Source organism: Barbus barbus, assembly GCF_936440315.1.
Source record: "Barbus barbus genome assembly, chromosome: 1".
In the NCBI taxonomy this organism is placed as follows: Eukaryota; Metazoa; Chordata; class Actinopteri; order Cypriniformes; family Cyprinidae; genus Barbus; species Barbus barbus.
Window position 1 is genome coordinate 31,762,393 of NC_136729.1, and position 27,284 is coordinate 31,789,676.

Consider the following 27,284-nt stretch of genomic DNA (forward strand, 5'->3'; position numbering starts at 1 on the left):
TAAGAAGCGAAAACATCAGTTTTTGAGAATGAATTTATTCTGCATCCAATTTTCTTGGCTTAATGAAAAGTCATTTACAGATGGAGCGTAAACAACTATTTCCCCCAGGTATCTCAGAATACATTATTGATGGCAAAGTTGTCATGATGAAATGTAAGCGTTTGTTGCAGTCGATAACCAATAGCAGGATGTCTTTTCCGAGCCACTCTTTCTGCTCCTCCTCTGCTCCCGCCTCACGGAGTGGGCTGGTGGCTGCAGTTGTCATGGAAATGCAAGAAGTCCCTCAGCTCCAGATTCGGTTACCATGGAAATGCCGCTAGGAGATGCTGCTGCAGGTCCTCAGGAGAAGCTCGAGATTATTCAGCACCTTGGACAGCAGCGGTGCGTCGGTCCTCCTTTCTGCCAGACGCGATATTCTATGCTTATTGTGATTGGAGAAATTGCATCAGATCACCAGCTTGATTCAGTGAAAGAACACATTAAACAGGGTGAGTCGCCAACTTTTGGGTTTTCTGCCTTTGGGTCAGCATAAAGAGTTCAGTAGTCACTCATGTACATGAACCAGACAGACGTGATTCAGATCAACAGTGCAGAACCACTAAAGCGAAACAGCTGTTAATATTTGAGCATCATACAAAGACACTTACGTACGCATATGCAGATGATATTTGATCATTATACACTGAAAGAATGGTGCAGAAACAATTTTATTTTATAAACTACCAGTAAATTTCGCAATTAATTACAAAGAAACAGCAAGTAACACGTTGAATTAAACGTGACATAAAACTGGAGTAGGATTTTCTTGTCATGCATATTCCTATAATCTTTGTTGTTATTTTTACAGTGTATATGGCAAGTCTCCATGTAAATTTTGTGTAGGATATTGTTTATCTTTTGACATTTTAGCATTGTGTGCTATTGATTTATTAAATGTGCATCTAACAGGGATCCTGTCATGGGATGTTGATTTGACCATTTGTGACTTGAATAAGGAACTGAAGCTCTTTGAAGCAAGACACTCTGCCCAGTTTTCATCAGAGGTGAAAGGTCAGTTATTAAAGTTTCAGAAAGATTATGTATGAGCTTTAAATTAAATGTACTATTTTAGCCAGTAGCATATTATGTGATGTCTAGTAGCCATGTGTGTTTGATTATTTATTGATTGATTAATTTTTCTTTTTTAAGTGTACAATATATAATACTGCAAAATGTAAAAAGGTGTATTTACACTGCCGAATTGAAGCTGCTCTGTGTCTTCTTAAAACTCAGTGTAAAAGCACATAAAAATACTGCGTGAGTGATTTCTGCCTGTGCAGACCAATATGAACCCCTAGTATAAAAGTATACAGCTGTTATTACTTTGTAAATGCATTCATGCTACTTCTGGCATAAGAAACACCTGTGATGTTGTGAGATTCAGAACATATGTTCTGTTTACTCTGTCAGAAATACAGTATTTGTGATAGCAGGTAGCTTCCTGCCATTTGACAGCTAATAGATTATGTGAAGGTGAGAAGGTGAGTGTGAGACAGTTATATGAAATCACAGGGAGAAAGATTAGATTGCATTGATGCAAGTAAGGCTCAAACCCACCTGAGGTCCCACAGCCAATGGAATGGCAGCATTCTGTAAATGCACGCTCAATTATGGAGTGCGTATACGTGGTAAATTATGTGAATGTTGAGTATGTGAATGTTGTTTTTCACCCGTGTTATCTGTTCTTGTGATTCAAGCATGTTTATAATTCATAATTGAACAAGATTCAGATCAGCATGTCACCTGTTAATTTGTATATCTCTTTTCTGCCGATGAATATTGTTCCATAAGAAACGAAAGCAACAAACTTTGCATGTTTCCAGGCAACACACAGACTAACAGCCTATCTGGAACAGCTATATGAGTGGAATAGTGTGACTCTCCTGGGATTACACGACTGATATATATGTTAAAATGTGAATTTGTGAAGTCATTTTATATATGTAAAAGAATAGGGATTTTAAATCAGTAGTACTTGAGTTATATAATAAAAAACAAATTGTGTTTGTTTAAAGGAATAGCCCATCAAAAAATGCAAATGTGCTGACAATTTACTCACCGTCAGGCCATCCAAGATATAGATGAGTGTTTCTTCATCAGAACAGATTTGGAGAAATTTAGCATTACATCACTGGCTCACCAATGGATTCTCTGCAGTGAATGGGTGCCGTGAGAATGAGAGTGCAAACAGTTGATAAAAACATTACAATCTATCAGTTAATGTATTGTGAATCAAAATGTTTGCATCAATTAATCCATGAAACAATCAATCACATTTTAACCTTAAAATGATGTTTCTGGCAAAGATATAAATCCTCTGTCCACATTATTTATGCAGTTAAAATTCATCTTATATGAATAAAGAGGGAAATGTACAAAGGTCAAGTACACATATATCAGTGGATTTTTATGTGAGAGGACTGTATTTTCACTGGATTTCACAAGTGATGCTAAATTGATCAATTGATCTGTTTCAATGAAGAAACAAACTCATCTACATCTTGGATGGCCTGAGAGTGAGTACATTTTCAGCACATTTTTATCTTTGAATTTTTTCCTTAACAGCCACACATATACACATACCAACTTAACGTTATTCGATCTGTTATAAAGAACATAACATGTTCTGCTCTGATTGTATAAAGTGTTGGCTTTTCTGTGCAGCATTGCTGATCACAACATGCTATGCTGCACACTGCAACCATCAGCAGATATGAAGCTAAAGAGGATAAAGCATTAAATCTAAATTTACTTCCTCTGCAGCGTGGCATACCAGCACCCCCCCCCCCCACACACACACATACTTGCATGCACAAGATTGCATACATTGCATGGTCACTCTATTACAACTTACTTCGTCACCAATTTTCTTGTCTTTCTTAATCTCTCCATTCTGGGGTGTTGTATGTCACGGCTTCAATATAAATTCTCTGCTAGCCCGCCTTATGCCATATGGTTCCTCATATGTGACTGCTGACTCCCTATCTATCGCTGCATGAATTAATCATCAGTCCCTTCTCTATTATAATTTACCAGTGGATCATACTATTGATAACAATATCTTATATAATATATCTTCCAAATGATTTCCTCCACTAATTTCTATTCAGTAGAGAGGCAGTCCACGTGAGACCCTATCAGTGTATAGTGGAGTCTATAATGGGCTTATGGGTCTTATAGATCAGAGTGCTTGCTGGTGGGATGCTTTAACTCTTTCAACTCCACACTGAGATTTAAATGCTGTCTTTTATCCACTTGCATGTCAGGACATCAAATAGGACCATATAAATGTATTATTCAATAGCTAATGCAGCTGCAGAGTGCTTTCTGCTGATCAGGGTTCTTATAGTAAACTAAAACCATAAAATACTTTTTGTTACTTGAAATAAATGTTAAATGAATTTATTTGATTTGATTTGTTATTTGTTATTTCAGCTAGTTACCAAATCAATATTTCCTATTTTCCTTTAGTTTAACTTGATGTAGTAAAATAACTAAAACTGAAATTAAATATTTTAAAAATATAATCTATACTATATTAAATAAATTCTATGAACAGCCAATTATTAAGTCATTGTTAAGACAAGCCATTGTTTTAGTGATTTCCCCAAGCTCTGTGGGGGCAAATGCTATTCTGCTGTGTGCACTCAAGTGAAAGATGCAATTAGCTCTCTGAATAAGGGCTGGACAGATAAAATTATATAATGCTCCACCATCACTGAGGGACAAAAATGCTTTGAAGCCAGAAAGGCTTTTTCTCACTCTCAAGGGCACACTTTGTAGAGAGCCAGCCAAGTGCCAATCCACTGATCTCTACAGTCCAGCAACCTCAAAAGACAAGGTTCAAACAGCATCAGGGACCAAGGAAACTTTGTGGCTCCAAATGATGTTTGAACTTGGTCATTAGAGGTCAATCACTGTTGCTACAATCATTTTAGGTTATTTTTGTTTATTTAAATTAATGAATAGTTTTAGTTTTAGCAGCACTGGAAATCAGAGCATAAACAATGCTGTTCATCTTATCTGTGATCTCTGGCAGGCTGAACAAATCAGGTCGTTTTGTCCACATTGTTAACTGTGTTAGTTATTCTGCTTCCTGAAGACTGGGAATCTGAACTAAAACTGAAACGGTTTGAATGAAAGCAGTTTGTTACCTTTTGAAAGAAAACCACACTGTAGAACAGCAGAGAATTATTATTATTATTATTATTAAGCTTTCAGTTTGGTATACATTGATGATAAATTGAAGGTAGTTTCTTGTGCATCTGGTTGAATCATCAGTGAATTTCTAGAATGTATTCATTCATTATCAGAGTTTGACCTAGTCTAGAAGTGAACTGGCCTCACTGTGAACTCCTGTCCACTACTATTACCTCTAATTCTGGCTTGCAGGCAAAGAGCTGCTGCTTTGTTCAGCTCAGAGAATCTTGACAATAAGAATCCCTTTGTTATTTCACAGAGCCTGCCTTTTTTGACAGTAACGTCTTTGTTTCTAAGCTGAGGATACTTTTCTACTATTGTTTATTCAATGCTTAGTCATGAAACTGACTTCAATCAATAATGAACTCCTGTATTGATTATTAGGTTACAAGGTGGATATTTCAGCCGGTTATCTCACAAACCATAAAAAGCATCCCAGATGCTTGACAAGAATAATAATGAAAAAAATGCAAAACTGCTGCATCCACACAGCGTTTGAAGTGTTTCATTTCTTCTTTACATTCTATTATTCCCTAGATGCAGCTTATCATAATGCCCATATTCTCTGTGAGAGATGTATAGTTCATATCCTGCTACCTGTTATCTATATCTGCAGACTGACTTGCTGGTTTTGTTTACTGTGTGTTTGAGATAGAAAGGCAGAAGTGTGAATAAAATCTTTCTGTAATGAGAACAGAGGAGCAGCTCTCTCTTCTCACAGCACACAGAGTGGCTTCCTCCACTTCACCTTGGTCTCTGACAGGTGGCAGTCACTGTTGCTCTGTTCTGTACAGAAATCATTTTCATTGTTTTAGCCAGCAGTGGAAGATGATGGATGAGGACTGAGCATGCTCTGTACGGCTTCTCTGCCACTCCTGCAGCTGTGCTTGGAATACTGATCAGGACGTGAGTGCAGTGTCATCATGGCTGACTGCTTGTAAATGTCAGAGCACAAAACCAAGTGACTTTTAGTTAATGCAAGGTTTTAAGCATTTGAATAAGAGCAGTTTTGACTTTTACTTCTTTGTTCTTTTACACGCAGGATGGAAATTACCACCTTATATACAGAGACCCGTCATAGCTCTTGCATAGCACATGCTCTTTTGTTGGTTTTGATTGCTTCTATTGTCATCATTTGTAAGTTGCTTTGGATAAAAGCTTCTGCTGAATGACTAAATGTAAATGTGTATATATTGTGTGAGTATATATGTGTGTGTGTGTGTATTCACCCAATATATAATATAAGGTTATATATATATATATATATATATATAATATATATAAAACCAGTTATGTCTGTCTTCCTGTCTGTGTGAAATTCCCCTATGTGTGTGTCTGTGTGTATACAGTGCCCTCCACTAATATTGGCACTCTTGGTAAATATCAGCAAAAGCAGCTGTGAAAATAAATCTGAATTGTTTATCCTTTTTATCTGTCATTCAAAAAATTCACTAAATTCCAAACTATCATTGAAGTATAAAATTGGAAGTGGGGGGAAAATCTCATTGTGAAATAAATACTTTCTCTAGTTCATGTTGGCCACAATTATTGGCACCCAATTATTGCAACATCCTTTTCCCTGAGTAACAGCCTTGGGGTGAACCTCTTCAGTTCACCCCATTCATTTTCTGTAGGGTTCAGGTCAGAGGACAGGGACAGTTATCGTAAAAGATAAATTTTGTGCTCAGTGACCCATTTTTGTGTTTATTTTGACGTTTGTTTTGAATGAAGTGACATACGGCCAAGTATGGTAACCCATACTCAGAATTCGTGCTCTGCATTTAACCCATCCAGCATGCACACACACAGCAGTGAACACACACACACCGTGAACACACACCCGGAGCAGTGGGCAGCCATTTATGCTGCGGCGCCCGGGGAGCAGTTGGGGGTTCGGTGCCTTGCTCAAGGGCACCTCAGTCGTGGTATTGAGGGTGTAGAGAGCGCTGTACATTCACTCCCTCCACTTACAATCCCTGCCGTAACCCAAAGGTTGTGTTACAATCCCCACAACCTTTGGGTTACGAGTCCGACTCTCTAACCATTAGGCCACGACTTCCCCATATTGGATTGTTGTCCTGGTGAAAGATCCAAACATGGCCCATTATAAGATTTCTAACAGAGGCAGTCAGGTTTAGATTTTTTTATCTGTTGGTATTTGATAGAATCCATGATGCCATGCATCTGAGCAAGATGTTCAGGACCTCTGGCAGAAAAACAGGCCCACAACATTAAAGATCCAGCAGTATATTTAACCGTCGACACGGGGCACTTTTTATCCCTGTTTGTACTAAACTCATCTGGTGGGTTTGCTGCCAAAAAGCTCTTTTTTCAGTTTCATCTGACCATAGAAGCCAATTACAGTCATGTCTGACAGCTGAATTTGCTGGAGTTTGTTTTTGGATGAGTGAGGAGAATTTTCTTCGAAACCCTCCCAAACAACATGTGGTGATAGGGGATGTTTGATATATATATATATATTTTTAGGTTTATGACCCCAAGACTCAACTAATCAGCTGTGTGATCCTTTGAGGCCACTCAAACTCTCCTCCTCACCGTCCATTAGGACGATATAGACATATACTCTCTCAGGCAGATTTAGGCAGATTACCCTGATGGTGGAAATGGGGATTTTCAATGCTTTAACTCCTTTCTTACAGCCACTTTCTATTTTGTGATGCTCAACAATCTTGTTCTGCACATCAGAACTATATTCTTAGGTTTTACTCCTTGTGATGGATGATTAAAGGAATTTGGCCTTTGTGTTCCTTATCTTTTGTGGAACAGGAAGTCATGGCTGGACAATTTCATGCTTCTAGTCACCCTGGTATGCTACAAAATATGAATGGAATATACTTCAGAGATATTTTACTCATAAGAATTTCCAGGGGGGCCAATAATTGTGGCCAATATTCATTGGAGAAAAACATTTATTTCATCATGAGATTTTCTCCCCGCTTTCAATTGTTTAACTTCAGTGAAAGGTTAGAATTTTATAAATTTTTTGAGTAAAGGATCAAAAGGATAAACAATGCAGATTTATTTTCACAGCCACCTTTGCTCATATTTATCAAGGGTGCCAATATTAGTGGAGTGTGTGAGTGTGTGTGTGTGTGTATGTGTGTGTGTGTGTGTGTGTGTGTGCGTGTGTGTGTGTGTGTGTGTGTGTGTGTGTGTGTGTGTGTGTGTGTGCGTTTTTGTGACAAACGAGGACATAAATTTGTATATTGACATGGGTATGACATATGTATTACAAGGAGAAGGTGACTTATGAGGACATTGCCCCATGTCCCCATTTTTCAAAACGCTTATAAATCATACAGAGTGAGTTTTTTTGGGGGAAAGTAGAAATTCACAGTTTCCTGTGAGGGCTAAGTTTAGGTGTAGGCTATGTGTAGGGCAATAGCACATACAGTTTGTACAGTATAAAAACCATCACGCCTATGGGATGTCCCCACTTTAAGATAAGATGAGAAGAGATGAGACATGAAAGAAACCTCTGGCAACATGTCAAACGAATAAACTTCAGGACAAGTGACTAGAGGTCAGGAGTTTCTTTAGACTGATACATTAATAAGTAAATAAAACAAAAATTGCAATGTATGTTATTAGAAAATAAATATTTTCTATATAAAAAGATAAAATTACTGTATTGATTCTGAAATAATATGATGAAAGCATATTATAGACCTCCCATATGTGTTGCTATTCCCTTATGGTTGCCTCTTGAAACTTCAGCTGGGGATTTTACAACCGACACAGATGGATGGGTCCTTGAACAATCGTTACAGATCCCTTTACCTCCCTAGAGGCAGCAGGGAGGAGGCTGGAATGGTCACCATGGCCCCAGCTGTCTCGGGCATTGTTCAATTCATTTAGATTTTTCAGCAACATGCCACACGTTAATGACTGCGGCCACAGCTCACTGCTGTAATAGCCCTTATGTGTAGCATGTTTGGTTGTAAAAGCCTCCAAATATGCAGTTGGGACTTAATTGCATGAGTTTCTATGTGATGCTCAGAACATAATTAAGTCAATAACTAGAGGAAATTGACAAGGCGGAGAAAAATGAGCGATGAGTCTATCAGAGGTGCAACTGCAACCCCCTCTGCACTGATAGAAAGACGCGGAGACGCTGCATTCTAATTCAATAGCTTTTACACTTGTTTATGAAGATTTCATCTTGTTATATAATATATAATGTGAGTTTAAAAGCAATTAGTTCATAGTTGAAGTTCATAAGTACTCCAACAAAAAAAAGAAAAAAGAAAAAAAATAGCATGGAAACAATTTTCACTGAGAAATTGCTAGTATGTTTCACAATTAATTCAAGTAGCACATTAAATTAAATATGACATTTTGAAGTAGAATGACTGAAATAGCATTTTCTTGTAGAATGTACTCCAGTAATCTTTGTTTTATTAATAATTTATCTTTTTTATATAGTATGAGTAAAAAAGGTGCACCGGGGTGATACCCTAAAAGCTAAAAGGGACATCTTTGTACCTTATCTACCCCTAAATTGTACATATGACTACCTTAAAGTTAGATATTTTAGAAGTACATATACATAATAGTGTGAATATTGAAAGGCTACCACCACACTGACAGTTTTATATGTAAAGGAGTTTATTATTAAATCATAAAATTAGACATTGGATGCTAAAATGATATGTACAAGTAAGATATTTGTTACTGCAAAATCTGATTTTGGAGATCTACAACACAGAACGTGAAACTGATTTTCACAGACACTGAAACTTGAGCTGTTAAGTGAAGTGTTGATTTGTGATTATCTCACCTTAACATCAGCACAGGAAATGCAAATCATGTCTTAGACATTATACCGTATAAGACTATAAATCTCTTCACTTATGAAGCCGAAGCAGAGAGGACTTTCACAAGGGTCCGGTGTGTTTTCTAGTGTTGTTAATAATTCAGGATGGGCTATTGAGTGTGCTCTTTTATACCCCTGCAGTCTGCACATGAACACTGCGTGTCAGCATGCTGCTCAGGCGACTCCAGTCTGCTTGATGGTGGCATTGATTGCAGGGCTGGATCTTGCACCATGGTGAAACCTGAGCCCACGCCCAGACTCTGGAGCAAAAGTCTTAGGAAAGACGGGGGGTTATTGTTGTAGTAAGCAAAACCACTGTTCCCCACTGTGAGGGTTTAGAGCATAAAAATAGTGTCTGTAAAGAATTTTGACCAGAAAGACATTTGAAGTGCTTTGCCATCTAAATTTTTGTCTTACAGGAGGCTTTAAATCTTTTAAATCTACGGTAATGTGCTAATGCATTACCATTTAGTAAGAGCAAGCTGTTATCATGGGACTGTATTGAAAGGATGAAATAACTGAGATAATTCAAGAGATGGATACAGGCTGTCTAGCAGTAAGGGTGCGGCAGCCAGACTGCTGCTTTGAACAGTTGCTTAGGATATGTCTGGAAGTGTCTATTTATAGTCTTGTAATAGCATCAATTTAAATTTGATTTAACAAATGCTAACTCTTTTTGTAGCAGCTAGACACATTCATCACCTATTAAAAACACAATCCCTCAATTAAAACCATTATTTTCCAATGGAATAAGATAAATCATAATTTTCCTCATATTTATGTCTAATTTTTGGTTTAGTTTTTAATGTAGTATAAATATTCTTCTTTGTTTTGTTAGTTTTAATCTCCGGATCTGACAGCATGCTCACCCTCTTACTGTAAACACAATTCTGCGCTGGCTCGCTGTCAAAGAGGTGGTCAAAGTCCAGCAGACTGTCTGCGAGAGAATGCTGATGGAGTGCAGTTAATGGGTCTGATTTTGGCAGTCTTGCCCTGCAGTTGTCGGTCTGGGATCAGCTGTACATAAACTGCTAAATGGCCCATCCTTGTCATTCTTGACCATTAGAGCACCTGAGGCTGAAAAAATATAGAATTGGTTGAGCTGTTATAGTATGTCCAACTATTTTACATTATATTCATTTTGATATCATGGTGCTACGTGAATATTTTTGCTTTCCTGTTCTGTCAGATAGTCATAAAGTTTTGTGAATAGAGCCTCTCGATATGTTGAAGAGCTGGCGTTTACAATATTGAAAGTGATTTATTAGATAGGAGGTTTAAATGTTACTGCGTAAACTCCAGCAAGACTCAAGAGAGATTTGGACAGTGTTTTTCAATCTTCAGGTTGACAAAAGTTCAGAATATACTTTATTATTATTATTATTTGGTATTAGCAATTATTAGTATATTAGTATTATAGCAAACTGTACTGAATGAACACTAGAAACATGAAACAATAAACTGAAGAGTTGTGAAAGTTATGCTCTCTCTTACCTCCTTTGAAACACTTCGGTTGCTTGAGTATTTGTACAAACTATAGATAGACAGATAGATTTGTACAAACTATTTATTTATATATAAATAGTAATAGCACTCTATTTATTTATAGAGTGCTTTTCAGGGTACTCAAATAGACTTAAATTGTTGTTTGTACTAAACTGACTGTTCTTTTGGCAAATTGGGCCACCTTTACATGTGTTCTCCCATCTTATTTATAAATGACTTATATATTCAAGGTCCAATTAAAGACACAGAAATGTACACTGACATGCTATCACATTGTTGCATATTTCTCATTTTTCAAGTGTCATCCTTACTCGTAGTATGTAAGTGAAGACAGGCTCATAGGCCACACCCACTCCCTCTCTGGCACTCGCGTGTCTGTGTGCGCGCTCGCGACGCGCCATACGCACAGCTCAGCATCAGCAGCGGTAGGTCTAATCGGTCATATAATTCTTCAGATTTTTGATTATTGGCATGTGGTTTAAATATCTTTCTCTCTGTACGAGGTTGTTCATTCATGAAAGGTTGAATATTGCTGATCTGGTATCGTATCAGCCGTCTGTCTAGGTCTGTATGGGTTCTGGTTTGTTCGGGGATTTGTCAGCAGGTTTATTTATCTAAAGGTCGCACAAACAAGCCGTTTTAAAGCATGCATGATTATGCCATTAGTGATAGTGAATGAATGTAACGGTACGATCGTACTGTACAAGCAATCAAATATGCAAAGTCGACAAGCAAATGTCTTCGACAACATAAACGAGAGAATTTTGGATTAGAAATATGAGTGAGAAAAATAAGATTATTTATAACCTGTTTCCTCACATTTGCTAGATTAGATGTTTTCTATATTAAAGTTCATTTTTTAATGAGCCTCTACATTTTTTTTTTATCACAGTGCTAACATTTTTGATTACAGAATATTGCCAGAAATTAATTTGTTAGAAACACATTATATATATATATATATATTTACCCTGTGACCCAGATCTTAACTGTGTTTCTGATTATTATGGGATGAAGCAGGGCTGTAGCGCGCGCGCTCGAGTAGGCTATGAGGTGAAAAGATGTGCTCATATTCCACAGGCCAGACAGACATCAATCTCGTAGATTACTTAATTAGATATCTCCGTGAAGCAGAAACAGGGTGATGTACTATGCTCTTTATATACGTAGTAAATAATTACATCTTAAAGGGATAGTTTAAGATGCAAAATCCAGTCATCGTTTACTTTTAAAATAAGAATGACTGTGAAACACATATGGAGATTAATGACAGAATGTCATTGAATGGAGTAAAGATAAAATCTGGGGAAAACATCATTTTGTTTCACAGAAAGAAAAAAAAGAAAGGCATAACAGCTTGGAGTTGGAACAACATGATATAATTTTTGGCTGAACTGTCATTTTTTAAGGAGACACGCATTTGTCATGTAAAAGGATTATGCAAATGCCTTCAGTATTCATCTTTTTATATGCCCATAACATTTCAGTTGAGCTGAGACTATTAAGTGCTACTTGTGTTCAGAACGGCAGTGATTGAAATACATCTGCTCTGATGTGGATCGTTCTAAACAACGATCAGCCATTTGCTTTGCTGAGGTCAGCGTTATTGATGGGAGGCGAGAAGGATTTTGCTTCAGCAGCATCCTGTCCCAGTTCCAAATGACCACTTGTGTGTTTTTACCAGCCCTTTTACACCTGTGTAACCAATTTTGTTTAAAGAGCAAGGCAGGACCAAAAGCACAAGCAATGTTATTGTCCCTGGTCATTAATCCTCAGAAGTGATTATGGATGCAAATTATTTCTGTATCATTTTAAATGGACCCTTGAAGCTTTCAGTTTATCTGCATGTAACAAATAATGTCCAAAATGGGCACTTTAAGGCCAGTGCCCCTCTGTGGTTTGTACAATTTATCCCTTTTAGTCATTTATTGCATTTAAATGAGCCATTTGTATAAACCCTACTCATATTCTTCATTTATTGGCTCCAGCTGTTTACAGCATAATGGGGTCCATTACACCGCAAGAGCACATACATATGAATGAGAGCTCAGCACTTGTCTTTATTTGCTATAAGGAGACTTTATCTCCCTTGCTTGTTAACAAGTAATTTGACTGACATGAACTTGATGTTGTGGTTTCAAAGGCATGGATAGGACACTTGTAGTGGTCAGAATTTCACTGCTATGGATACGATTAGGTGGCTTTAATAAGATTACAGCTGCTTATTGAATCCCTATCCCTAGATAACTGTTTAAAATGTGTTACATGTGTTCCTCGTCTCTTTGTATCACACAGTGAGGCAGCTGAACAGTGATCAAGGAGAAAGGCAAAGATAAAATGAAATAACATTGGCTCAACAAATATAATACTTCTCTCATAAATGTAGTGGTCATTGGATGTTTAAAATGTAAAAACTTTTGATTCTCTTCAGTGATAATGATGCAAAATTCAGCCATGAGACAATCACATTTACACTTCATCTTCCTGATTAGTGAAGAACCAGAATTGCAAGTATAGTTTCAGCTGTCAAGATCAAGTTTTATCTGGGTGCAAAGCTAAATTAGAGCTCAGATGTCGCCCATATGGCCATATCTGCTTTGAAATAATGATGTCTTAATGCAAAGGCATGTGTTGCTGTTCCAAAATTAGCTAATGCGAGATTTTGGAATAAAGATTTTGGAGTTCAAATGCAAATATTAAGTGAGAGTTTAAAACTGTTTAATCCTGTGAGGCAGTCAGTCAGTCTCACTAATTTCTTCCCCCTGAAAATATGTTTCAATCGCCTTGATCACTTGTGTTTATCGTTTAATCCTGAAAGCCAAAATTGCTTGTGAAGCTTAAAATGCACAAAGAAAAGTTATTTTCTGAATTGCATTCAAATCTAAGATTGACTTTTACCAAATTAGTCTTAGCAAGTGTAAAATACCTCTGACCCCATTTGTCAGTGTTTTACATTCTCAGTTGAGTGTTACTGAACTAGCTAATTTTAGAAACCATCTGCTAAGCTGCTAAATATTACTGTTACTGTGTACATGATTCAAGAGCATATAAATCACTTATAGATATACATTGTTTTGAAATAGCATTTGATATATTTTTTTTTTGTTAAGTAGGGGCAATTTATATATTTTGTGGTCCTAAAACAGCAAAATTTCATATCATCCAGATCATAATAAGCAGAGCATATGTTCAGAGAAGTGACCTGAATATTTGACTCTATTGGACTGATTATTATTGGATGAACTCTATTCTTAACCTTTTTTAATGCAAGCTGATAACTCACAGAATAAGCCATGCTGGTTAACCGTTTGTGCAAAGTGATAAATTTAACTGTTTGCTCCACAACAAAATGACTAAGAAGGAGGAGTTATGGGTAGATGTCATGGGTAGATTGCTTCAGCAATTTTTCATATGCACAATCATCTGTAGTTAGCTGGGTCCTAGTGCTACACAATACATACATAGCAGATGACTATGGATATGAAAATATGGATATTTTTATCTCTGGCATCTAATATTGTGCCATTAGTATTACATTTACAGTATGCATCTAAGAAAAATCTTCAGGATAGTTTTCTTATAAAAGCGCAAAGCACTTCCACATCCAAATTCTTTCATCTGACATGAACTAGAGTAGAATTTACAAATGCAGTTTTTATTTTAGAATGGTAGTAATGTGAATGTGTGTGTATGCTCAATGTCACAGGAGACCATGCAGCCTGATTTAGCTGTTCATAACGTTCTGTTATCTGTTCTCCGTCTCAAAGTGAAAGCAGATCTGAAGGTCATGTTGACAGCTGTCCCAAAGCATCCTGTTAGTTGTGTAGGAAAAGATGTCTTAATGATGTCAAATGTCTGGAAGAAGCTCAAAACTCAACCTAGCATATAAAGGACTAGAATTATTTGGAGTTAAATATAACAAGCTACAATTCCCTAAAAGGTTTCCGTTTTCAAATAAACAGTAGTCCACTGCTACCATCCAAAGTCCATTGTATGATCTCACAGCAGTGTAGTTTTTAACTACTCCATGTTATGCCAGAAAAAAAATAAATCATTAATAATTTTTTTTTCCCATTTTAAGCTACTATCTGATCCAAACAATTTTTTCTTGCTTGTATCTAAAATCAGGCTCATTACATTTAAAATATCTTTATGATTATCATGTTATGTACATTACTCTACTGAGAATATGTCAGAAGCCTAGTCAAATCATCAGTGTGCTATTTAAGTCCAAACGCCCTTGTTCCGTTCTCACTGCTGTGAAAATGACCCTATAATATCATATAGAACAGCCATATTTAAACAGCCAATGAGAGGTTTATGCTCATTATAGCCTAATAATGCTCAGGGTCATAAACTTGTTTGTATGTTTCAACTGTGTAATGCTGGATTTACATTTTCAGCTAGAGAGAGGATTTTTTCACCTTTTCAGAAATGCTGCAATGCGTCGCGCAGCACCAAGACTGGGTCAGTGTAACGCGGCCAGCTCACTATCCCCATGGCAACAACCAATAGATTTGCTTGCAGAAGCTTTGCAATATTATTTTGATTGCATGGAATTGAGAAGACGGGATTAGTGTACTCTTGCACAGCAGCAGGAAGAGACAAAGAATAATGAATAAACAGTAATGAAATGCATGAAGGCACTGATTGCATCATCCCAATAGGGGGCAGGCTTTTATCTCAGATTTTTCTCAGTATAAAATGCTTTAACAAAATCTTAAAAATTGTTAATAAATATGCCATAATTATAAAAATAAGATGATGAATATGCAGATTTGAGTGCATTTGAAACATTCAGTGTTTTTAACTCCTGTTTTTTTTTAGGACAGAGACTTTTGCAATACAAGAGTGATGTTCTTGAGACTGTTGTGTTGGTGAATCCTTCTGAGGAGAATATTGCTATAGAGGTAATTATATATAACCCAATGTGTTTTTTTTACTTCTCCAAGTCCTCACAATTTTTTTATTTGGATGCAACCATATAATCATCTAAGATATCCAATTATTGCTTTAACTGTCAAATATAACAGTAAATGCATTCTCTTCCTTTTCTAGTTCAGAACACTGCTCTGTGACTCAGCAGGACATAAGTTATTGGTCCTAAGTGGGCAAAGTACTGAACAGAGCGGTGACATTATCCTGCAAAGTGGAGTGTTTGGTTGGAAAAATTTCTCTGACATTATCTCAAGTCGTAGGGTAAGTGGCCACTGCACCATTATAGGACCCATGATATTTTACGGAACTTACTTAACAGCATTTACTTTTTTGCAGATTTTTTACATTTAACATAAAAAAAAAACTAAAAAAACTAAATTTGAATATTTTTTTTCTTTGTAGATTAAAGATCTCTTAAACCAGCCATCTGCAGGTCAGCAAGCCTGTTTGACTGTGTCCTGTAAAGGAGAAGGGGGCTGGAGCTCCCTAGGTTACGTACAGGAGCAGAGCATACTGAAGTACAGACTGAACCCAGAGCCTGTGCTGCCTGAGATGGAAGGGGTGAGCGAGTTTACAGAATATGTCTCTGAGACAGTGGATGTTCCCTCTCCTTTTGAGCTCCTGGAACCACCAACCTCTGGAGGGTTCCTCAAGTTGTCCAAGCCATGCTGCTATATCTTTCCTGGAGGACGGGGCGACTCTGCTTTGTTTGCAGTCAATGGTTTTAACATTTTAATCGATGGTGGATCAGACAGAAAATCTTGCTTCTGGAAGCTGGTCAGACATTTGGATAGGATTGATTCTGTTCTCCTTACCCACATAGGAGCAGATAATCTCGCTGGAATAAATGGACTGTTACAGAGAAAAATTGCAGAGCAGGAGGAAGAGAAGAGCCGTGGTTCAAATACTTATGGAGACTGGATGAAAAACCTGATCTCACCAGAACTTGGTGTTGTGTTCTTTAATGTACCAGACAAGCTGAAGGCACCTGAGTCCACGCTGAAAGCAAAGAGGAGCATTGAGGAGGCCTCTCTCACATTGCAGTACCTTCAAAAACTGGGCATTAAACCTGAGCCTCTATACAGAGTTATGAGCAACACAATTGAGCCTTTAACACTCTTTCACAAGTTGGGTGTTGGCAAACTAGACATATATATACTAAATCCTGTAAAGGACAGTAAAGAAATGCAATTCTTCATGCAGAAGTGGGCTGGTAACAGTAAAGCTAAGACTGGCATCGTCCTGGCCAATGGCAAAGAGGGTGAGATTTCAGTTCCTTACCTCACGTCAGTGACAGCTCTGGTTGTGTGGGTACCTGCCAGTCCAACTGAAAAGATTGTCAGAGTACTATTTCCTGGAAATGCCCCACAAAACAAAATATTTGAGGCGCTTGAAAAACTGAGGCATCTCGATTTCTTGCGATATCCAGTAGCCACTCAAAAAGACATGTCATCTGGAGCTCCACCTCCACTGATTAAACAAACTAAAATGAAGCTGAGAACTGATAGCAAAGAAAGTCTCAAATCATCCCCTAAAATTTCTTCCACTACAAAAGCAAGTAAGAAAGAGGCAAATGAAGACATTGAGTCAAAGAGTGACTCTGTAAAAGAGAACAAAGTTGAAAAGAAAGATAAGAAAATAAAAGAGACTGTTAAAACTCCCAAACCACTTAAACCCAAGACAGCGTCACCCGATTCAATTAAGCAAGAGAAAAAGAAGCTGCAGAGAGAAAAATCTCCTAAAAAACATACCAAGGAGAAAGCATCTAAGACGGAGGAGAAGAAAGATCAGGAAAAGAAAGACACAAAGAAAGAAAAGGCAGATGTAAAAAAAGAGGACATTAAAAAAGACCTCAAAAGTAAGGAGGAGAAGAAAAAAGAAAAAATTAAACCAGAGTTGAGAAAAATCACAAAACCCGACTTAAAGCCCTTCACCCCTGAGGTCCGGAAGACTCTGAACAAAGCAAAGGTTCAAGTAAAACCAAAAACAGAAAAAACTAAAGCAGCTAAGGAGCAAGAAAACAGGCCAGCTGCTAAGCAAGCTTCAGTAGAGAAACGGGAGAGTGACAGGTCCTTAGTCTCCTCCCCAGAGGATCTTACCAAGGATTTTGAAGCCTTGCGACTGGAGGAGGAACTATCCAAACCCACAGAGAGCAAAGTGCTCCCAGATTTTCAGCCTGCAGCGGACAGTGTTCTACCTCACATTGAATCTCCTGATGAGGGAATAACTACAACTGATGTTGAGACAGAGTCCCTTCATGAGGAAAGGGTACTGTATGGAGTAAACGAAATTAAATCCCCCTCTAAAACCACGCATAGATTTGAGGATGAAGGTGCTACTACAGAAGACGACATAGAGGATGACTATACCACAAAACATAAAAGTGCTAAAACATCTGACTTTTTGGAGATGGCCAAAAATAAAGAATGCCAAGAAAAAGCAAAAGAAGATGAAAAAGAGTTAGAACTGAAACCCAGAAAGAGTGACAGTGAAGAAGAAGAGGATGTAATTGAGAAAGCAGAGCTAGAGGAGGCAGAGGGTTTAGTGCATGAAGAGGAGCTCAAGTACAAATCTGATGAGGCTAGGAAAGAAAAACTTGGAAAGGACTGGGAGACAAAACAAAGTGACATTAAATCTGCCAAACCGCTGGCTGCTGCAGAGCATGTTTCATTCATCCAAGAAGAGACCATTCCAGCTTACTCTGAGACAGAGCAGACCATTTCCGATGAAGAGATTAATGAGGAAACAGAGGAGCGAATCCCACATCTTCAGTATGATGTCGGCTCTTATGACATCTCAGTTCCTGATGAACCAGGGACTTTTGACACCATCCATGGCATGAAACCACCAACCATCTCTGTTGCTTCTGAGTTATCATCAAAGGGTTTTGCAGTAGACCAGGAGCCAGTCCTATCAGCCTATGCAACCAATATAATTGCGGCTCCATTGGCTGAAGAAGAGCATATATCATCAGCCACCTCCATCACTGAATATGACAAATTATCATCTTTTGCAACATCTGTTACTGAAGATCAGTCTATAGCATCTGTGACAGCACCACCTACTGAAGATGCTGGAAGAAGTTCTTTATTCTTAGATACTGTAAATAGTATACCATCATCCATACAGACAGATGCCACTCAAGGAAAGGAGTGCCTCCACTCTGCTGGAACTATTTCTCCAACTTCGTCCTTAGAGGAGGATAAGTGTTTTAAATCACCTCCTTCAGAAGAATATCAACCCATCGTGTCAGAAACAGAAACTACAGTGAAGGCTACTGTTCCCACAAATTATGAGGATGAAGAGGATGAGGAAGAGGATGAGGATCAGACACCGAATGTTGATATGCCACTTGGAAAGCTCCATGAGGGTTATGCATCTGCTGCCATGCTCGAAGAGCAAGCTTATGATAAATTTCCCTTATCAACTGCACCTATTCCTCCTCAGATGATCACACAAGAAAAAGATGAAAAGGGAATCTCACTCTCTAAGGATGAATCTAAATTGGGCACCTCTGATAAAAGTTTGCCGTGCACCTCAGAGACTAGCATTATTTCAGAGAGTGAAGAAAGATGCCTCAGCCCAGATGACAGCACTGTGAGGTTTGCCTCACCTACTCAATCAGGACCGACCAGCAGTAGCTACTCTCCCACTGAGGAGAGGTCACAAAAGCCACTGATTATGGACAAAGAGGAAAAACTAGATAAGGAGACATTTGATTCTCAGAGGTGTTTGGCCCAAGAGGCTCCTGCTGACAAAAAGTCTGTGAAAGTAATTGATGATGAAGTGGATCCTTTTGGAAAGGAACTCTCCAGCACGAAACCTGCATTATATGACTCAGAAGAGGATGAAGAGGAAGAGAAAGAGGATTATTATGGAAAAGAAAGCTATACAGTGTGTGGTAAAGCTAAATACAAAGAGGAGAGGGAGTGCACTTTTCTTGATGAAGAATACTCTGAAGAGACATCACCCCTAAAAGAGGAGACGCTGTTTGAAAATGAGAAAGAATATGTGGATAAGGAAGATAAACCACAAAATGTGACCTACTTGGGCCAAGAGAACAAATCCCAGATGCTCAGCTCAGGAGAGGAAGATGAAAGTGAAACCGAAGATGGTACTTACTCAAGCGTAAAATTACCACAGGGCAAGTTAGATTCCATGTCAGCAAGCCAAGGCAAAAAAGATGTGCCATTCTCAGAGACAGATGACCCAAAAGTGCTTTCTAAAGACACTGATAAAAGTGTTCACTTCAACTTGTATTCCTTCCCTGAGTGTGAGAAAGGCCTCAGAGGGGAATTTGAGAGGGTGGTTAGGCAAGATACACCCTATGTTGGGAAGAGCTTTACATACTCTGATGTGTACGACAGTAAATCGAGTTCAGTGGATTCCTACTCTCCAAATCTGCCAAAGGAGCACACTTTTGATGATACTGATGTTACTCCAAAGAAAACAGAAAAGGAGGATTCCCTAGATTCTTCCACTGGCAAGATTTCTGACCTTAAATCATCGGAGGAAAAGACAACATCATCAACTTCATATAGTATATACGGCACAACACAGTTAAAGGATACACCTGAAGGAACATTCTCTGAGAAAATAAAGGAAGTTGAAGAAAAGAAAACTGAGAAAGACTCATCTGTTTCAGCAGAGAGAGACCCATTTTCAGTTAAATTTGAAAAGCCAAATTTCAGTGGAATGGCAGAGGGTCGTGCATTACAATCAGGCCATTATGCAACTGACAGCTTCAGCTCTGATTACAGTGCTAAAAGTATGAGTTCTGTGTTAGGCCAGTCTACATTTAGCACAAAAGAAGTCAAGGCTGGAGACATGAAGATGTTTGCTGATGGAGAGGATGAAGATGATGAAGATGAGGAAGATGAAGATGATGAGGATGAGGAGTATGGAGAGCATGTAAGTGATAGTGATACAGAGAAAGGTGCCAAAGACAGACAGGAGAAAGATGCCCAGCAGTCTCTAAGTAGTGTCATTAGCACTGTACCTACTCAATTCCAGGATATAAAGAAAGACACTATTACACAGGACTACAGCTTTGGCTCTGACACCAATGGGAAATATTTAGGTTCATCAACACTTGAATCCACTCTAATCCATGAGGGCCCCAAGGACTCATTGCAAACTGGCAAAGGTGATGCCTCATCTTTTCATACTAAAAGTCATATTACAGGCTCGTCTGGATTTGAACATTCTTCAAGTGAGGAGAGAGATGAGTTTGTCGAAAATTACGAGAAAGATGTCAAGTCATATTTACCTCTTTCAACAAAGTCTGCTGAAGATAAATTCTCTACTCACTATGATGGCAAAGATATTGAGTTTGACAAGCAAAAGACACCAGATGGAGCAGAGAAAAAAACAAAAGACCCTGTTTCATTGGGCTTCAGTTACACAACTATGTCAGCCACAGCATATTCCTCTTCCTCTTCTTACAGTCATTCCTCATCAGCTTCAGCATCTCTGTCCACTAGCCGCCAGTTTGGGGATGAGATAGAGACACCAGCCAGTACTGGATTTGAGTACTCATCTTTCAAAGATGAACATTCTCCAGTAATGGACTCACCCTTCTCTAGTTCTGGTGGGCAGGCTAAGGATGAATATTTGGAAGTGTCTGAAAAGCTGACCCCTGCAACCACTACAGCTGAATCCACCTCTAGCCTTGCAAGATTCTCACCATCATCACCTTTTGAGGAGATCAAGCCTTTCCCTCCACATGCTGGTACTTGCATAGGTGATAAGAAAGAACCTGCTTTCTCTACAAGCTGTATCTCAGGTCAAGGTCCACAAAGTCAGTGCTTTTACAAATCGGAGTGGGAAGAGGACTCAAGATTACAAGATGAATTTGGTGCAACTGGGCCTTATACCTCTATGCCTCCAACAACACAGAAAGACACCATGCCTGAAGACCTGTATGGTGCTTCATCAACACTTCAATTTGAGTGCCCTGAAAAACAGTACTATGAAGACACAGAGAGTAGTGAAGAGGAGGACGATTATATGTATGAAACTGAACAGGATAAACTTCAGTACCAAAGATCTCCACTTACAGCTCAAGCAGACAAGAAAGATACGCAATTTTCCTTGGGTGAGACATTAACAAAGGACATATCTTCTGGTTTGGGAGCCACTATCCCAGATGCGCTTAACTCACATACTTCCTCTTTACCTGAGCCCACAAAAACAGACACAACAAACGGGCCTGCAGAAGTTAGTTTGAGTGCACCAGAGGCTTTTGGGGGAACCAGCAAGGTGGGGATAAGCTTGTCAAAAATAGAGATGCAAGGCCAAGAATTTGGCATGAAGAAAATTAGAAGCCCAAGTGAATGGGAAACGCAGCAGCAACGAGACATTTACCCAGGAGCATCACCACCTCATTATCGACATGAAGATGAATATGAAGAAGAAGAAGAGACTGAGCCAGAGCACCCAACCCGTCCTCTTTCTCTTTCTTCCACAGACCAACCTTTCCAAACTTCCTATTACGCAGATGATCCAAGCAGACACGATGATGACTCTGACTATACTTCAGATGTTGGTATCCGTCCACATTCATCCACAGCTTCTCCAGGCTATTCCTCTTCTGAGTACAAGCAGAGAAGAGGAGACACATCTCCATCCTTTATCAACCCAAGCTTATGTCAACTTTCAAGCGATGAAGAAAATGAGGAACAGAGAAGCCAAGGATCCGATCAACAGCAAGCTTCGGGGAAGACCAGATCTCACAAACAACCCCGTCACCACTCTCATAGTCATCAGGGCGAGGACAGCGAATTGCAACACTTCTCTGGAGCCATGGCTGCTGGGATTAGTGCCAGTGGAGAGGACACCCCTCCAACCTCTGTCAGTGAGCCACTGCTTTCCCAGTCAGATTCTGATGTACCACCAGGTACGGAAGAGTGTCCATCAATCACAGCAGAAGGAAACAATGACTCTGATGAGGATGCAGATTACCTGCCTGTAGAGAAATCATCTGGAGCATATGGGGGGAAACATTACTCATCAAGGTCGCCTACTAAAAGTCACGATCCCTTCCCGTCACCAATGATGGATCCTGCACCTTGTCCCCCTCGCCCTGATGTATGTATGGTTGATCCCGAGGCTCTGTCAAGCCTAACCGAAAAACCAATCAAGAAAGATTCCAAATCAAAGGGTTTGCGTAAATTAGGCAAGACAAAGTCCTCATCTCCTGCTCGGAAGACTGATGCCAGGCGGAAGAGGTCCCCATCCAAGGAGCCCTCCACTCACACCACTTCTCTTAGGAAGAAGGAAATGGAGGACGATCTGTCAAGGTCAAGCCACAACACCGGCAAAGGCCTTGTCAATGGCCTTAAGAACAGTGCGGGTATAAACATAAACATTCGAATATGCAAAGAGAACAGTTGTTTTGTTTGCCAACATCACACTAACAGCAAGTTTTTGTTCATTTTAATTTCCCAACAGGATCAAATTCTGCAAAATTTAGTGCATCTGTGCCCCCTGGTCCTCCTATCTATGTGGACTTGGCCTACATTCCCAACCACTGCAGTGCTAAAAACGTGGACCAGGAGTTTTTCAAACGTGTTCGTTCTGCATATTATGTAGTGAGTGGAAATGACTCCAGCAGTGGAGAACCGAGCCACAGTGTACTAGATGCCTTGCTAGAGGGAAAGGCACAGTGGGGATCCAATCTACAGGTATAATATTCGTTAATTGCTCTCTCTGTTGTTGATGTCAACATTGGAACTTTGTAATTTGCTGATTAATTTGATGGATATGTTATGGATTCTATGCATATAAATATTTCGATTAGTAATTAATAAATTTTTTTGCAGTCAGTTTCAATTTCAGTGAAGATTTGAAATGGTTCAAAATAGTTAAAGCCATTATGCATTAAAGTGCCCCTATTATGCCATTTTTAAGGTTGCTAATATTGTTTATGAGTCTCCTAAAACAGGTTTACATGCATCCAAGGTCAAAAAACAATTTCTCAAAAAATAGCTTTAATTTGACCTCATTTCTAAGTGATTCCTAAACGACTCGTGCGAAGCAGTTCAAAGAATCAGTCTCTCTAAACCCCTCCTTTCCGTGAGCCCTCGCTGCTGTGATTGGTCAGATGGTGCAGTCCTTTGTGATTGGTCTACCGCGTACAGCGTGAATGACAGCCCATGGGTGGACAATATGCAAATGTATTACTTCGTGACGTACAGCCGTAACAGAATAAGATTCAAATTCCTAACGACTCGTTTAGGCGATTGCGAGCCGACTCTTTTTTTTTGATAGACAATAACTTTATATATCGTGCACTTTCGGCTTCATGACTTTGTAGAAAGTTTATGTTCACATACTGCTACATGACACACTGCCTGAAAGGTAATACTCGAAAAGGCATAATAGGGGCACTTTAATGTCATAGTATATATTAATGTCTTACTCTGTCTGTCCTATTTGTAGGTAACATTGATACCTACTCATGACACAGAAGTGACCCGCGAATGGTATCAGCAGACCCATGAGAAGCAACAGGAGCTGAACATCATGGTCCTGGCCAGCAGCAGCACAGTTGTGATGCAAGACGAATCATTCCCAGCCTGCAAAATAGAGTTCTAAATTCAACATGACTTCCAGGTTCACATCTTTACTCTCAAATGGTCCGTTACAGCCTTAATTGTAGTTTACTCAGTGTAAAATTTTTAACCTTTTGCTTTTTAACTTCCCAAGGTCTATAGTGTCTATTGCCCAAAAAACCCAGTCAAATGGTATGAACTTTGATTATCATTTCTTGGTATTGAAAGTTATTAGAGTGCAGGAGAACAGAAGGAAGACGTGCCTTTCACTATATACTTTTCAGGGTGGCTTTTCCCTTTACGTTGTACAATGCATACATACTGTACACACATATATGCGGTAAATGGGTCTCTAAAATTATTAACCGTTAGATTTTGGTCCAGGGCCTGTTTGAACTAGTTTTCATGGTTACATTCCCAGTTGTAATTTTATACTGAACAAGGTTACCAAATGAATGTGCTAAATACAAAAACAAAGTTAATCTATAGCCTTGTTTACAACAGCATCTAAAGCACAAGTATACCTCTTCACTTACTTTTGAACAAAAACACCAAAAATTCCCTAATACTGCAGCTAAACTAGATGAGATTCTCCTGTTTTCATCTGAATAGTTCATCAATGATATGTTGCTTTGAGGCCCTGAGTTACACATCCTACAAGATCCTCTTTCATTGCTTCACACACATGCACTCACTATATATACAGTAATCATCTATTAATCAAGTTATCACACATTCAGATATCTACTGTGCAATTGAGGCTATATACCTCAGCAGAGAGATTAACCAATACCTGGGTGCTAGTATTTCAGAAATAGGAATTTAGTAAACAAATAAGATTTATTAAAACTTCTAACAATTAAGATACATAAGCTGGAGATGGAGTTATGCACAAATTACTTTACATTCCTGACTCACAGATTAATGCTTTGAATTTGTATAGTGGCATGATGGCATCAACAATAATGTTAAAGTGATAATAACAAAAATAATATATTGCTACTAGATCAGGACAAAAATTTGTTTGTAAACTGATTCTGAAAACGGATGTTTAGATGGTAAGTTTATAGTCAACACTGAATAGAGTGGAATCAAATCTTATTTTGTCATTAAATGATGTATAAAGTGTATGTTCTCAGAGTTAATGATTATTTTTAGTGTTTATGAAGTTCAGAGGTATGTTTTATTACTGATTTTATTCAGTTTTGAAGAAAATTCATTATATTCATTAACACCATGTAATGATTTCCCCCTTGATTTCTATTGGTTATAAAATGCATTTAGGACAAATTTGCTTACTGTAAAGGAATGGAAAGAAAGGATGACTGGGAATACATATGTAAGCCAAAGTTTCCCGGCAATAGAAGTGCATGGTGTTCAGTGAATAATCTATGTATGGAAGTCTTTTCTCTGTCTTTGTGTAGGGTAACATGAAAGATATGAGCCATGGATACTGCACTTAAACCTATTCCAAAAATATTATAGTGTGTTTTAAGTTGTTCAAAGCACATTGTGGCTTTTATATGGGACATAAACCTCAATCTTAAATCATAAATCCTTACTTGCAAGAGCTCTTATTTCCAGTCAATATACAATGAGGATATAGATTACATTTTGAAATATAAAAGTGAATTCTTGACCACTGATTCAAAGACAATAAGTCTGTTTGGTCAGAATTAGCAGTAATGGATAGTAGAAAACATGCTGTCATGAAATGCCCAGAATTGCAGACATTTTTCTTTGTGCATTGTCAGTAGTGTAACATAAAAGGCTTAAAATAACCGATTTAATGAAATGAATGATGGGGCTGGTTTAAGCACTTGTCACAGAGCAGGATCAAAGATGAGAGGGATGATGATTGTGTACCATCGTCTGATGAATAGAAAACTCTGTAAAAGTGCTGTATGCATTGCATGTATATTGCCATAAGGTTGAACATGCATTTGAATACTGCTATGCTTTTAGGTGCTTGGCTTAAATCTTTTATTAAAGAAGGAAGGTTATAAATGTAAGTGAACTTTTTTCAGTTGCATTTAAGTCAAAACTTAATCTATAATTTTCATACTTTTCGCAAGATGATTTCATTTCTATTTCATAGGCTTGTTCGTTAGTCTGTAAAATTTGATTGTTGACCTTCATCTTCAGCTTAGAGTTTTGCTAAGCCGTATTTACAACAGGGCAGAATATGGTTCAACATAATCCTTTATATTTCTCTGAGGAGCAATGTATGAGGATTCACAGTTAATATTTTTGCCTCTAATGTTTTTAAGGTGCTGTAACTTTTGAGCTACTGGTTATTTGGCTGTGCTGCTGACATGGTGAAACCCAGATGTGACTTCGCAGTACCACAGAAATTAACAAACACAAACAAGTACCAGACTGCAGACTGCCAGATCAAGTGACTAGATCACTGATCACATTTTATATTCAAGATTTGTAAGTGTCCGTGTGATTATCTTTCTTTCTTTCTTTTTAATTTTTTTGAAGATGAAGACTAAATGTTTCAAAAGATTTAAAAAGTAAAATAGTCATGATGTGCTGTGCAAAACATCTCTTAGTTGCAATGTTGAGTTTGCCATCTCAATAGCATCAAAACTTTGAAATATACCATTCCATTGAGCCTAGCTGTTTAATGCATGTGATCTTAAGTTTGAACTTGAATGTAATAGTTCATAGTTATATTAAATAAAGTACTATTTTAAACATATATTGAAATAATTGTCTCAATTGTACTGAAAGGCATATATAACCAGACCGCGCTATCATTTCCAGCGTGCAGTGTTGTTAAAAAAAATGATGTGTACTTGGATTTATGTTTAATTTTTCATCTTTTCATGACCTTTGCTTTCATTTCTCTCTTTTTTTATGTGCAATACTCTGTATCTTTCTTTAAGCTCTCTACATGAGTGTCTACAAATATGTTGTAGAAAGGTAAACCTGATAATCACTAATAAAGTATGTTAATGGAAAACATCAACCAGTTTTTGTCTTTCAATGAGTCAGCTAACAACGAATCATTAAATGTCTCGGTAACACTTTATTTTAGGGTGAATGAATGAATACATACACACAAAAGGGGTTGATTTATTCTAGATGATTGAAAGGTTTGAGAGAGTGGAGGATCAGTGTATCACAGTGGCATTCCGGCTGAATTCACATAACGGTGACATCACTGTCTGGGTCACATGCCTATTTATCTGTTAGTACCC

At 38.2% G+C, this 27,284-nt stretch overlaps 1 protein-coding gene across 1 annotated transcript; it reads left to right on the plus strand.

The window, feature by feature from the left end:
- Positions 1-260: 260 nt before the first annotated feature.
- LOC306863927 (microtubule-associated protein 1A-like) lies at positions 261-27,045 on the plus strand. Its single transcript, XM_079407527.1, is given in 8 exon segments — positions 261-276; positions 279-488; positions 949-1,050; positions 15,410-15,492; positions 15,641-15,781; positions 15,923-22,874; positions 22,973-23,205; positions 23,963-27,045. Coding segments are annotated over 8 exon segments (7,890 nt in total). The 5' UTR covers positions 261-263; the 3' UTR covers positions 24,119-27,045.
- Positions 27,046-27,284: the final 239 nt, after the last annotated feature.